The sequence below is a fragment of the Siniperca chuatsi genome, linkage group LG5, assembly GCF_020085105.1.
Source record: "Siniperca chuatsi isolate FFG_IHB_CAS linkage group LG5, ASM2008510v1, whole genome shotgun sequence".
Taxonomy (NCBI): Eukaryota; Metazoa; Chordata; class Actinopteri; order Centrarchiformes; family Sinipercidae; genus Siniperca; species Siniperca chuatsi.
The window spans coordinates 12,029,397-12,043,528 of NC_058046.1; the positions used below are offsets into that span (position 1 = coordinate 12,029,397).

Below are 14,132 nucleotides of genomic sequence, written 5' to 3' on the forward strand. Positions count from 1 at the left end.
CGAATCAAGGTGAGAAAAGGGAAAATCACAGGGTACATACACACACACACACACGCACACACACACACACACACACACACACACACACACACACACACACACACACAGTATATCATCTGTTTTAGTACACATGAAACACTATTCAGCTTTATCTCCTGAGAGGCTCCTGCCTAAATTATCCTGTCCCTAATTGATTTAGCCAAGTTTAGCAAATAATTGTAATATCAGGTTAATTGAGATGGATTTTTGCCACAGTGAAAAAAAGTTACATGATTTATAGTGAGCCATAAAATCCCTTCTTCTATATAAAATTAGCAGAATGATCAGAGTGAAAAAGCCGACAGTTTTAGAATTGCTTGATGAGTGCGTCAAATAAAGATTTTATTTAAAATGTGTTTTTCATTGAGCAGGCACTAGCACTCTTCTTTTGTCAATTCCTTTTTTTATGAGTAGAGCCTTTGCAAGACAATCATGCAAATCATCTTGGCAATTTTTGTCAGTGGAAGGTGTGGGAGCAAACTATATATTCCTAGAGCAAGGCAAGTAGACTGTTGATACATCAGTGACATGAAAAGGATGTGAGAGAAGGAACTCGAACAATACTGCAGCATTAAACACATAGCTTCAATTATCCTGAGAATGGAATGAGGATGCGCCACCTTCCTCTGACTCCAGGAACAGCCACCCACACGCAGCTATCATCTATACAGCTACGGGCCATACTCAGAGAATAACATTGACACAACAGTCAGGTATGTGTCATGCAGATCAAAACCACTGAAATAGAAATGAATGCAATTTTTGTTTTAGTAATCAGCGCTGACGTGACACTACGTCTTTCTCTTTAGTCGACACAATTGATGTCCCTCATTTTTTCATCTGTATGTTCTTGATCTAAAACAGAGGCAGTGCTATCTGGGTTGCTGAACAAAGCTGCAGAGATGCATGAAAGGCTCTATGTGTGAAGTTCTATAGGAGGAGCTTTGGTTAATCTAAACAACAGAGTACCTGTGCCTCGCTGAGGGAGACACACAGCTCCAGGCTTACCCTCAGGCCAGAGGGTTGCCTAGACCCCATCTGTGGCCTGCTGGGAGCTACAGATGCTCTCCTCCTGCCACACTCGCTAAACACACTCTGCGGGCACAGACCTACATTACATTACCTCCTCTATCTAAGCAGCAGTGGTGGAAGAAGTTTTCATATTGTTGACTTAAGTAAAAGTAGTAAAACTACTATGTAAAAGTACATAAGTAATATCAGAAAAATATACTTTAATCAAAGTAAAAGTAAAAGTACTCATTATGCAGAATGGCCACTTTTGAGAATGTTAGCGTAATGTTTGTGTATATTACACAATTGCATTATTATTACTGATACATTAGCATGTATGCAATATATTGATGGTGTAGCTGGTCAAGGTAGAAAGAATTTTTATTATTTAATATACTGCTGAGTAGTGTAGGAGGGATTTATAACTTGTTTGAGTGTTTAATTTATTCTGGATATTTTCTTTATCTGGATAGCATTTTCTTTTGCCTGTATTTTTTGTTTTGTTTTATAAGAATTGTGCAGCACCACACGTACCCATGCACTTATTTTTTTTTGTACAAGATTATAATACATTGTATTTTATAAACTCATCACATATTTTGTATGTAATCTGAAAAAGTAACTAGTAACTATAGCTGTGAGATTAATGTAATAAAGTGAAAAGTACAATACTTCCCTCTGAAATGTATCGGAGTAGAAGTATAAAGTAGAAGAAAATAAAAATACTCAAATAAAGTAAAAGTAACTCAAAATTGTATTTATGTACAATACTTAAGTAAATGTACTTAGTTACTTTCCACCATTGCTGAGCAGAAACTGATACACTGATTGGGTGGCATTGTTTGCGACCATGTCAGTATATCACTAATATAAATGCACTGTTATCAGTAGTATTTCAATGTCAGGGAACTTCGCAACATTTACTCCACAAGATGTGAAAGCAAATATCCTGCTTGCTATTCAAATGTTTAGCAAAATATATATTTTTTGTTACAAAATACTTCATTGAAAATCTGTACAAAACATGTGAACAGATCATGAATACATTCATCTTTCCCATTCAGGCTGCCACCACTCATAATGAAAAGTGCAGCAATTCTCAGACATTTCCACTGCAAAGTATTTCATTCATGTGCTGAAAGAAAATACATGCAATTGTTGATTCAAACATTCAGAGTGTACAATTTAAAGAATATGGTGTTATACATTATCAGGGTGCACTATTTCACATTCAGAATGATGAGTGTGCAGCCATCTATTTGGGCGTGGCATCACTTACCATGGCCAATGGCACGATGCCCGCCAGGTCCTCCTGCGCCAGTCGGATCTCTGTCTCAGCCTCTTGTGTGGCGGCATGACTGGCCGGGTACTCCACCTGCCAGGCCATCCAGCGGCTGCCGAGCGGCTCTGGAAAGCTTTCCATTTTCATATCCACCTGGAGCACCCTCTGAACTCCCATCTCAGACCTGCCAGATTACAGAGAAAAGAGAGTTTCAGTGAATGGTTAAGCAGATTGCTGGGCGAGAGTTTGAAAAAGAATACGTGTGTGTGTGGATGTGTGTGCTCATGCGTGTTGGTGAGCTCATTCAAACTACTGCCTGCTCTAATGACGACAAACGCTAAAGGCTGATGAATGTGTCTGTGGCTGAAATCTATGACATTTTACCAACTGAGATTCTTCAAAATGCCAAGTCCCTTTGTGTTTGACTCTCTGGCCAACCCTCTGCTTCATGGAATAATATTGCCCCCTTTTTCTTTATTCTCTCACACTTTTCCACAGGTGATGTGCATTGTAATACCTATAATCCTGTGGCTGCTCCTTGGAGCAGTTTAAAGGAATGCTCCACCAGTCAGCCCCCCTGCTAAGGTGTTAATGGTCGGGTTTGTCACCTGTGCCCTTGTTTGCTGTAGCAGAGTGTAAATATACGGCATGCTTTGGTACGATCTACGATAGGCTTGAATTAAGTCAGACAAATGGAGAGCGTTGATAATAAAATTTCCCATGGTGCCATAAGTCTCTGCTGCTCAGAGTTTAAATATAGCCTGGAGGCAGGAAAGGTCAGCTTTACGCGGGAGACAGAGGAGATGGGAAATGGCACAAGATCTGTTAGCCACGTCTTGCGTGTCAAATGGCAAGACTTGGGGCCAATAAATTTCATGCGTGGTCTCTGCGGCACACCAGCACAAAACAGCATCTTGTAATTTGAGCATGGTGAGGGGGAGAGAGACAGAAAAGGAGAAATGAATAAATCCACATGCTATTTAGGAGGGTGCATGTGCATGTAACATGTAGAAAATACAGTAAAGCATGAGGCAGAAAAACTTTTAAAGCCAAATTCAATTTCAAGCAAATAAAGGGAGATAATACATATTGTATGTGGTGCATCTTCGAAAGACAAAAGAGCAAATGTATACCATCCTAAATTATGAATAGGGGACTAAAAATAGTAAAACAATAAATAATAGAAAATGTTTTATCCACAGTTGTCATATTCACATAGGTCTGACGCTATTTCCACATCATTCTCATATTATTCAGTTTTATTCTGAGAGAATGAAAGATTTGTTGCACAACAGAGCACAACAACCCAATTTTCTCATCCAACAGAGGTGCATATAAATAATTAAGATGACAACCAAATAACTTGTGTCACATTTCATAACAGCATACCAATCAGAGCACCCAGCCATTGAAGGCGTAGTACGACATCATGGACTTACATAACTGTCCCACAATGCTGTGGGAAAAGACAGACGCTAATCTCTGCTCGCAGACCAGTAAAGCCATAAGGTTTATCAGGCAAAAAAAGTTAACACATGATGCACTGAACGTCCAAAATAATCCTTTGAGTGCTCCACAGTCACCGAGCGCCACACAGGACCTGTGTCAAACATTAGCCCAAATGACCTACTTTCTACAGCAGAGGCAGACTTTTGCTGCAGAAAGGTTGCTCTGGCAAACATCACACACTTTAGGCAGGCAACAACACAGTCAGGCAAAAGAATGAAAGTGAGGATTTTTATACTCTACATACACTACCAAGTACAGGAACTAAACTCCCACCTTCACAAAGTTAAAGGGCCTCCAGAAAAGACAGAAAAGTTGACTGTTATTAGCTTTTTCCTCCTTCAGAGATGTCAATTACTTCCCTCCTCGCATGATCCAGTTGGCAGAGTTTAATAGCAGCTGCGAATGCTATGAATTTTATGAGGTTTTTATATTTCTTCCTACAATAAAAATGCCAACAAAATATTGAGGATATAAGAATGTACAGTGTAGAGTAAAAATAGGCCTTCTGCTTCATTTTAAAATGCAGATGCTGCTAATTTTGCATTTTCTTCTGACAGAAATATCCAACTTCAAAAGAAGAAGACCCGGAAAGATGACAGCAATACAAAAACAAATAAAGTGAAAGGGAAGAGAAGAAATAGGGTATTTAGTGCAAAGTTGAGATCAAGGACAAGAGCGAAGACATGCAAAGAAATGTAAACTATCATTTCACTTTGGCCATTCTTTGACTTGAATTGATGACATTCTTGCAAATAAATGAATGGAAACTATGGCAGTGTATGGAGAATATGTGCAGGTGTGTGTTTGTGATTTAAGTAAAAACAATTCTGAGAGTGCCCAATGCATGAAGCTGTGACTGTAAAAAATACGTAATATGTAATAAATGTTCATGGTGAAAATAGTATAGTTATAGCATTTTTTATGATGACTCTAAAAAACCAAAGCTGCTGCTGGTTGTATATCTAGCTAGTCAATAAGTTGCAAAGGAGATGGCAAAAAGAGGGAACAATAAACAGACATTTTGGGCTCTTTACCTCACATAGAAAGCCTGGCAGCAGTCTGTTTTTGATTGTCCACTGTACTTGACCCCCATTGGCACACATCTTAAAATGAAACCTGACAGAAACATCGGTGTCAGGGTGAATGTGACTTAGACGTTGATTCACAGACATCAACCATATACACCAGCATGCCATCCTGAGCCGACCTCACCTCTCCCAGTCTGCTAATCACATGACTTGCTGGGGGAAACTGTTCATTTCTCTGTCACTTCCAGCATGGGGTCTAATTCAATTAGCAACAAAGAGCCTGTGGATCCATGCCACACAGCTGGCCTCAGCCTGATAATTATCTGTAAACTAGCTGTGGTTTGACTAAATCTGAGGCCAGACAGATGACCGGAGGGCAGCCAAAGGCAATAGAGAGGGGCTCAGTAGATAATAGGCCCTAAAGTTGGAAGCAGCTGGCCCTCTGGCTTTAGAGACCAGACTGGAGAGGAAATCAGACTTGACAAGGTGCTGCCCGAGACGGCTGACAACTGACTCACTGAGAATAACAGGGAGATGGCTGAGAGGATGCTGTTTAGGCACATTCGGGATGCCCATTAATCACAATGACACCAGCATATCTGTTGGACAAGTGGTGACACACAATGAAACATAAATGAAGCTTAGCACCATAATGTAGATGCTATATATAGCATTTTCAGAATGACAATGTAAAGCCAATTGTTGACATAAATAACAGAGGCGACCGGTGACAGTAGCCTCTCACACCATTGGTATTGTTAGCGCTATAGTTTTTAGAATTGTCCAAGACATTACCATAAAGTCTGTTTGAATGTTGCATCTATGGATAAAAACAGAGGATTTCCCAACAAATTCAACAACACAGTACACTGTGTGGGAATAGATACAGGCTGTCAATATTCTCACTGATGACTTTCTTCGGTAGTTTGTTGGCTACGCTGAAAATCTTTGAAATTGGTCAATGCTAAGTATCTATGCAATATCAGACTGTACTCTGCAACTAAGTATTTTTTCAAATAAATAATTTCCCAAAATGTCCAACTATTGCTTTAATCGTTTGAAAAATAATATGTCAGAAAATACTGAAGAATGCCTGTCACAAATTCCTAAAGCCCAGGGTGATTTCTTTTTGGCTGACAAACTTAAGCTGAAGATAAAGCTAAAGATATTCAGTTTACTGATATATGACAAAGAAAAACAGGAAACCCTGACAATTGAGAGGCTGTAATAGAGACTGTTTGGCATTTTTGCTTGAAAAATGCTTTAAACAATTTATCAATTATCCAAATAGTTGCAAATTAATTTTATGTCGAACGAATCGATTAATCAACTAAAAATATAAAAAGGCTAAATAACCAGGCGTTAGCAGGTAGCTTTCAGGTTTACACAAATAGTTTAACTTAACATAATATTCTCAACATCTTCCACGTCCTTTCAAAATGTATTCTCAACAAATCCAAACTTCTATTGTTCAACTTCTGCCTTCACTAATTACAGAGTCTAAAAAGCTCTTTGCAGAAGTGATTCAGCTCCATCTTATCTTGATGGAGCGTGTTAGAGATCTATTGAATTTAGGCTGCAAGAAGGTTAAAGAAAGATAGATTTAAATGTCAAAATGAATAAACAGACAAACGGACAAAGTTACTGGAGGAATTTCCTTTTTAGCAGATTTCTCTAGAGAAAGAGCTATAATTGAAAGAGCTTCTATTGTCCCATTATCAAACTCACTGTTTTTGTGACACTCCTTGTTTAATCTCCCCCTGATGTGATAGGATCCGTGTGTCCACTGCCTCACCCAATGGGGATTAGAGAATAAGAGAGATAGACAGAGAGCCTTTGTGGGATAAATAATGTGACATTTTCAGGTCCAATTTCTTCATTTTTCAACATGTAGATCAAGTATTCCTAGACATCCCTTGGTATTATTGTAGACAGAATGAGGGGGTCCTGTGTCTGGCAAAACATTTGAAGCGCAGGCCAAACTTTTTTCAGAGTATGTTTTATGTATAAGATACATAGAGTAAGATGTAGAGTACATACCACGAAGGGCCATAACAAACCTCAGCAGAGCAGCACGTAACGCTGCTGATTCACTGTAACAAGAGATGCTGAATGGAAACAGAATGGCAGATGAAGATGCATAATGCAGGCTGGGGGAACCAGAGAGTCGGTCCAAGACAGTGTGAGGCAGCTGTGTATGTATGTATGTGTGTGTGTGTGTGTGAGAGAGAGAGAGAAGGGGGGTCTCATGCAAACTCTAAACTACTTGTGGAGGAAAAAAAATAATCAAATTTGTGGCTTCAGTGGTGCTTGAAAACAGCACCCTGAAACTCTGCTGTTCTCATGCTCCGTCACCTGGAACAGCAATAAACCAGTCAGCACAATGAAGCCAGGACACACACATACATACACACAAATAGCTATGCATATATGTGTGTGCATACACAGTCTATACTGTACACTAGCGCATCCATTCATGAATCTGTGCCTGCATACACACTCTGACAAACATTGTGGACCTAATCACTCATGCAAGATGAAGTTTTCTGAATCTAATACAAACATCAATATGCAACAAACTGTCTTGACTATAACATATAATGGCCGCTACATGTGTTTGCATTTCCACAAAGCCTTCTACCACATGCAAAAGCTATAGTCAAATGCACAATGCAGCACATCAGTTTGTAAATTCAATTCTTGTATGCAACTGTGTCAACAAGCTATGAGAAATTACAAATACACCATAATCCTCTGCTGCAAACAGTAGTGGTGCAACAATGAGTAAGTCCCTCTCTTTAAGAGACTGAAAACAAATATTTCATCGTAACACAATTTTAAAATGCTTGATTTTAGGGCTACAACTAACATGTATTTTCATTACTATTTAAACTGCTGATTATTTTCTTCAACAGAAAAAAAAAGAAAATGTCCATCACAGTTTCCTCCATTCCAAGGAGATGTCCTAAAAGATCTTGTTTTGGTATGTTGTGCTTTATAATGACCTAAATGATTGATTGATTATCCAAATAGTTGCAGATTAATGTTCTGTCAATCCATTAATTGACTTATCATTTCATCTCTACCCGTTTAGATCTGATTAATAATATCTTACCAAAGTGCGGTGCCTTATGTGAATGTATTTTCAAAACTGTCTTGCTTCTGCTGCAGTTATTTTTACAACAAACGCTGACAAAACTATTTCAGCCACTACACTATTACCAGGGCCGAAGCCAGGAATTTAGAAATACAGAAAAAAGCTATATTATTCCAACTGTTAAAAAAATGTTCTTCTTATATTTGAAGGCCTTCCTCACAATGCCAGGAATATAATGCTGATGGAGAAATATGAAATCCTTTATTTTAATTTATGTTTTTGGCCTAAAACTGTCAAATTTAAGAATCTGGACTGTATTTGAGGAATCCTCCTCAGGTTTGTTTAAAGACTATTACTGACCCAACCCACTGATGTTTTGTCTATTAAATTGGTCACATTAAATATAGAATTAAGGTAAATGGGAAGGACAGATGGAGGGAATGATGAACAGACACATAAATAGCTAGACATGATATGTCATATGATATGACAACAATAATAGTATGTGAATAGGAAAACTTAATGTTAATAAGATGTTTATTCAAAATATATTTGATACAGATCAGTCTAGGTCATCAGAATAAATATCTTGTGAAGTCCATTTCAAATTTGTCTAAGCTGTGTGAGAATCTTAGTTCTCAGCCTGAGGGAAGTGAATTATCCTGGGCCACTTCCAACGAGCATCCACCTCGGAAGTCAGAGCCTCTTTTTATGTCTGATTTCTGAGAAAGAACCCCAATGGTCACAGCATGAAGCACAATCTCACTGCTGAGCGAGCCCTGACCAGAAACCAGAGTCCTTCTGTCACATTTTTACGACCCTCTGATTAGCCGCTCTGCAATCAAAGCAAATCACTCAGAGCCTGAATATACTATAGTCATTCAAAAGCCCAAATATCAATGCAGACAACAGGGAAAACTATACGGCATTGATTTGAAAAGCAAAGAGAAGAAAGACTGCGTATGGACTGGAGTTTCCATGGATACCTATTATGATTGTGTTATGTTATTATTAGGGCTAATTTGAGTGTCGAGGTAGAGAGCTGTACAGAACAAATGTTTAACTTTTGCAAGTTAGGCAGAGGAAACTTGAGTACAAAGCCAGGTATGGTAAGTCCATTAGTATCTTTATACTCCAAAGAAAATGTTCCCAGTATGTTTCTGTGAAAGTACATGAAGGGAGATGGGGGAACGAGAAGGAGAAAAGCCAAAGGGTGGGAAGTGGGGGTTGTGGAGTTGGGAGGGAGGAAAAGCACCCTCAGATGCCCATACCCAGTGGGTCTTTTCAAATCAGCCTTGTCCAGAATAGAAAGACAGATGGCATCAGGAAGAGAAAAAGAAACACTGTCAGATAAAGGAAAGTCGGGAATGACAATAACAGTGATAAATGTCAGCGTCGTGTAGCTGCTTATGTGGCTTTAGAGGCTGAGGTTCATGGTTATGCAGAGATATACTGTATGTAGTGGCCACAAGGGAGTTACAGCCGGATGGAAGAGAGACAAATCGTACGAGAATACAGACAATTTAAGATAATCCAAGAGTAGAAGAGACTGGATTCATGTGATGATTTAAAAATATGTGCAATGGCGGCAGGCAGTGAAAACAATAGAGATATCACTTCTTACAGTGAATTCATTTTGAAGTCTACATATGAACCATGGTGGCATGAAAAGTACATGTGTATTGTGCTCTGTTGGTGCTTCATGTGCTGATCATCATAGGGTAAAAAGTGGAAAAAGTACACAAACTGTCACCCTTACACTAAGTCAATTTTTTCAAAAATCAAGAATCGCATTCACAGCATTAGAAGGTTTCTAACCGATTTCCAGTGCGCCTTGGTTAAAAAAGTGTCAATATAAAATTTCACTAAAGGTTAGACACAAAGTAAGAAAAGAAAAAAGAAAGACAATTTGAAGCACCTTTTATACCTTTTAACCTGACAGCAACAATATGTCCCTGCAGTCTGTGAGTGCTCTTTCCATCCTCTCCAGGATGTAAGCTATAAAGATCCTTCTGTACAAAGTGCCTGCTGACGGGAGCCCACAACAACCAGCGCCCAACATTAACTTGTCAATATGACATTCAAAACGACGCCAATTTTACATTTGATTAAACTTTAATACCCAGCTGCCTCTGAATGTATGGGTTGGGCATGTGTGTGTATATGCATGCAAGTGTGTGTGTGTGTGTGTGTGTATGCGCATATGGATCCCTGTGTGTGCAGGATTCCTGTATTTCAAACATGTCGAAGTGGTTCCTGCATGAAGGCTGCAGTGAAAGACCGGTGATACAATCAAGCCAGCTGGAGCATCCCTCATGTTGCCATCATTTCCTCAAGATACTAAACCAATACCTTTGATTTATGGTGGATCAACTGACATTCATTTACACAACTCTAAACTGGCAGAACAAAAATAGAGGAAATACTGTGCTGTTAAAGAAGCTCTCTGTTTTAAAGGTTGTGTTGGGGATGTGGGAGCGTGATGAAAAAACATAGATTCTGGTAACAGTCTTTTAAAAGTTACCAGAGGAAGCATAAATCTTTTTCACATCGCTGTTTAGGCACAAAAAAATTCTTGAGTTCTTGAGTACATTCCACACATGCCATAAAATGAAGAAAGTGTTGTTGTAAGGTAAAGTGATCGACCTATCTGTAAATACTTTGACATACATTTTTGGAAATCTTATCCTGGAAGTTATCCCTGAGGTAAATATACCATTACATCCAACTTCTTTCCTCAGTAATGAAACTGTTGAACGAAAACTCAGTAACACTTTACAGTAAGGTACACAACATTTTGAGTAGTTAGGGAACAAATGAGGAACTAACTGCTAGTAAACCATTAGTTAACGGGCGGTTCTTGAGTAATTCCTAATTAAATTTTATAGAGTAGCTAATGATTACTTAATAGACAAACAACATTATGTTAATGAACTAATATGTAATTAAATGTTCATGGGTATCTGTGAATCCTTATAATGGTCCTTTACTTAATGCATAGTTCTTAAGGATACACAAATTATTTTCCATTTTCAAATTATTTTCCATTTCATAGATAGGTCAATTATAACACCGGTGTCTATGGCACAATGAATTGAATTCATTGCACATGCGCTAACCCGTCGTCATTAAAGTGAATGGTGTGCTGCAACTGAACATAGGCTACAACAAAACATAACAGCCTCCTCAAACACCACTGTAGAAACACATGCAGCAGGTATGTGAGAAATGAGCAATCAGGGATGTGATTTTCCTGGATTAATCCGAAATTTCGGATTTTCCGACCTTAAAATGGGTCTGCAGATCATCTGAATCTTGCAGAGCCATAAAAAAACATTTTATGGTCGCGTTAGCTTCTCTGTCCTCTCCTCTGCACGTTTGACCGAGGGCGGGGCTCAGCTCCTACACACACACACATACACACACACAGCGGACAGCAGAGCAGAGAGGCCATATTGGAGACAGTGAACCAGATGAAGTGAATGTAACATTTTACTCAAATTGACGACAGCTCGAGTAAAAAGTAGAAATGTAGAAAAGCTATATTTCCACCGCAGTTGTTGTTATTACAACCATAGCGCACTTATTTGACATACTGTAATTCTAATAGTTTTGGAAATATATCCAGACATATATAGTGGTTGCGCTTGCAGATCTGCATATAATAGAAGACTGGACTATTGGCCTTGGCAGAGGTCTGTGCTCTCCGAGAGGCCTAGTTACTATATTTCAATACTTCTGCCACCACTGATCATAACAAACCACATGAACCCAGTCAAATCCAATGTGTTTGTTTTACAAGAGGTTTTGGAGATGTTTATTATCTACTACTTTCACAAAATTATTAAGTAAAAAAGTGTTCTATGGGGCATCCTGATGGCATGAGGATTAGGACGCTGACCATGAACCCCAATGTTCCTGGTTGGGGACCCTTGTTGCATCTTGTTCCCCCTTCTCTCTCCACTCATTCCTTTCATCTCTCAACTGTCGGCGAGCCAACAAAGACATATAGTTCTTCAAAAAAATTATAAAAACAATGCTATAATAGAGCAAGACACCTATACTTGGTTCTACACCGTACTGCTTTGTTCTTCCCAATAGGCAAGAAATACATTCTGAAAATGTAATTTCCATTTATCTTGTTCTCCAGGAGACCATAAAAAAAGATCTGGCGGTTACATTTCAAATAACCTACAGTGCCTGAATTAAAACCCACTTTTAATAAGCATCAGATTTCTTTTAATTTAATCATTTATTCTTTACCCCTTTCTAACGTGCACACAGAGAAAAGGGCTGAGTACTATTAATTATACGATTATAATGAACCATAGGCGCAACCCAGGGCTTCTGGCTTGTGTGCATCAAACCCAATAAGGGGATCAAATTTCCGATTAGTTTAACAGTGTTCTGCAGCATTCATCAGCTAAAATATTCAACTCCCACATGCACTCATTCGCTGCTCTCTCTCTCTCTCCTCAGCTGGTCTCGCTCCCTCCCTAAGACATACAAACTGTCACACACATGATTAAATGTACATGGAAAAAGGGAGGATTCAGTCTTTCTAAATAACTAACTGCCATGTGGTCTTGAATTGGAAAAAAAATAGTTTTTGTCATTGCTTTATTTTTATCACTCAAATCATTTACTGCCATTTCAATAAAAGTTGAAGTTTAGTTGGCAGGTTGGTCAGCTCTGTACAGAGACTAAAAGACAATATTTTACACATACATTTTATCAGTGCAATAGTATGCTGTGGCAAGAAAGTAGAGACACTATATCTCCAGACAGTCAGGCTAGTTAAAAGTCAATTTGTCTGGGGGGGATAAGGAGGGGAAGGACGTTGGATGTAAAAGGTAGAAGAGTGTCAGGAGGGAAATATTCCATTATTACATTTGTTTCTTAACTTGCTTCAGATTGCCTTGAGGGAAACAGGGCACATTCTGTTACCCCGGGCTCAAACGGTGGCATATCAATTCCCAGACAACAAAATCTCATCTTGGACTTAATGAAATGCACCATGCCAACAATTGTCTAATCAAAACGAAATGCATTTCTGCAGTGCAACATCATTAGAGTCCATCAGCTGAAGTAGGCTCCATGGTGTAATGGATCCCTAATGACGGTAGTTATCATCACCGGTGACCTCAGACCTTTGTGCATCAGACATCACTTCCCAGTCAGTTGCACTCTATATCTGTCTCATTCATAGCAAAGCTTTCTAAATAGCAAATTACAATATAATAAATTGCTACTTGTCTCGACAGTTACACTCAATTTTCCCCACATCAAAGCACTCATCTCAAGGCTGGATAACAGACATTAACCACTGGGAACGGCCAGCAAAGCTGCTGATAACTCATCCACACACACACTAGGGGGCAGCAGACACTGAGCCCTGGGGCGCTGATGCAAATGTTTGTGCAGATAAACTGATAAACCTTCCCCGCCTATAGGCTCCCCCTGGTGCGGGTGACATCATGCCTGCCCTTGCACCTGCAGGTGCTGTGACACTGGCAGCGCCTGTCCTCCTCAGAAAAGTCCTTAAAGACCCTCAAAACCTGGGTCCTTTCAGCTCTGGCACTGTTGGCATGGCAACAGAACCCGGTGAACACACAAGAGTCATTGACCAGAGGGGCCCAGAATATCAGATCAATGGTACTCTATTGCAACCCAGGCTTTAGCCACCCTCTCCTGCTTGTAGGATGTGCAAGGTTAAGCTCCAACTCTGTGAGACACACAAAAAAAAAAAATGGTGAAAGAGTCAGGGAAAGGAGCCGCTCAATATTACAGCATGTGTTTTGCAAACAGGTCAGTGGTAAATAAGGAGAGCAGAGCCAGATGTCGAATTTTCTGTAAAAGCAGAGCGAGATCTGTGCCAGCATCTTATGAAAAAGTAGTACACAGATCTAAATGGGGAATATTTAACCTCATGTAACTACAGCAGAGACCTTTTTAAATATGATAAAAAAAAACATACAACACTAGCTTGTTAGCTTGTTAACTAATGCATGTACACTAAATGTACACTTTCACAAGCATTTGTTTGCGCATTTAAATAAACAAGTCACACTGCTCTTTCACATAAACATATGTAAACTGAACTGCTTTGTTTGTGATAATTACATGGTTTGGTGAGGAAGTGATGAAGAGGCTGTGTGGGCATGAT

At 39.2% G+C, this 14,132-nt stretch overlaps 1 protein-coding gene across 3 annotated transcripts in view; it reads right to left on the reverse strand.

Annotated features, from left to right (window-relative positions):
- Positions 1–14,132, reverse strand: part of si:dkeyp-14d3.1 (transmembrane protein 132C) — a 137,665-nt gene that overhangs the window by 33,822 nt on the left and 89,711 nt on the right. For all 3 annotated transcript variants that reach the window (XM_044197139.1, XM_044197138.1, XM_044197137.1), the window contains one exon: positions 2,330–2,516. In XM_044197139.1, the coding sequence (XP_044053074.1) occupies positions 2,330–2,516 (187 nt within the window). The remainder of the gene's footprint in view (positions 1–2,329; positions 2,517–14,132) is intronic.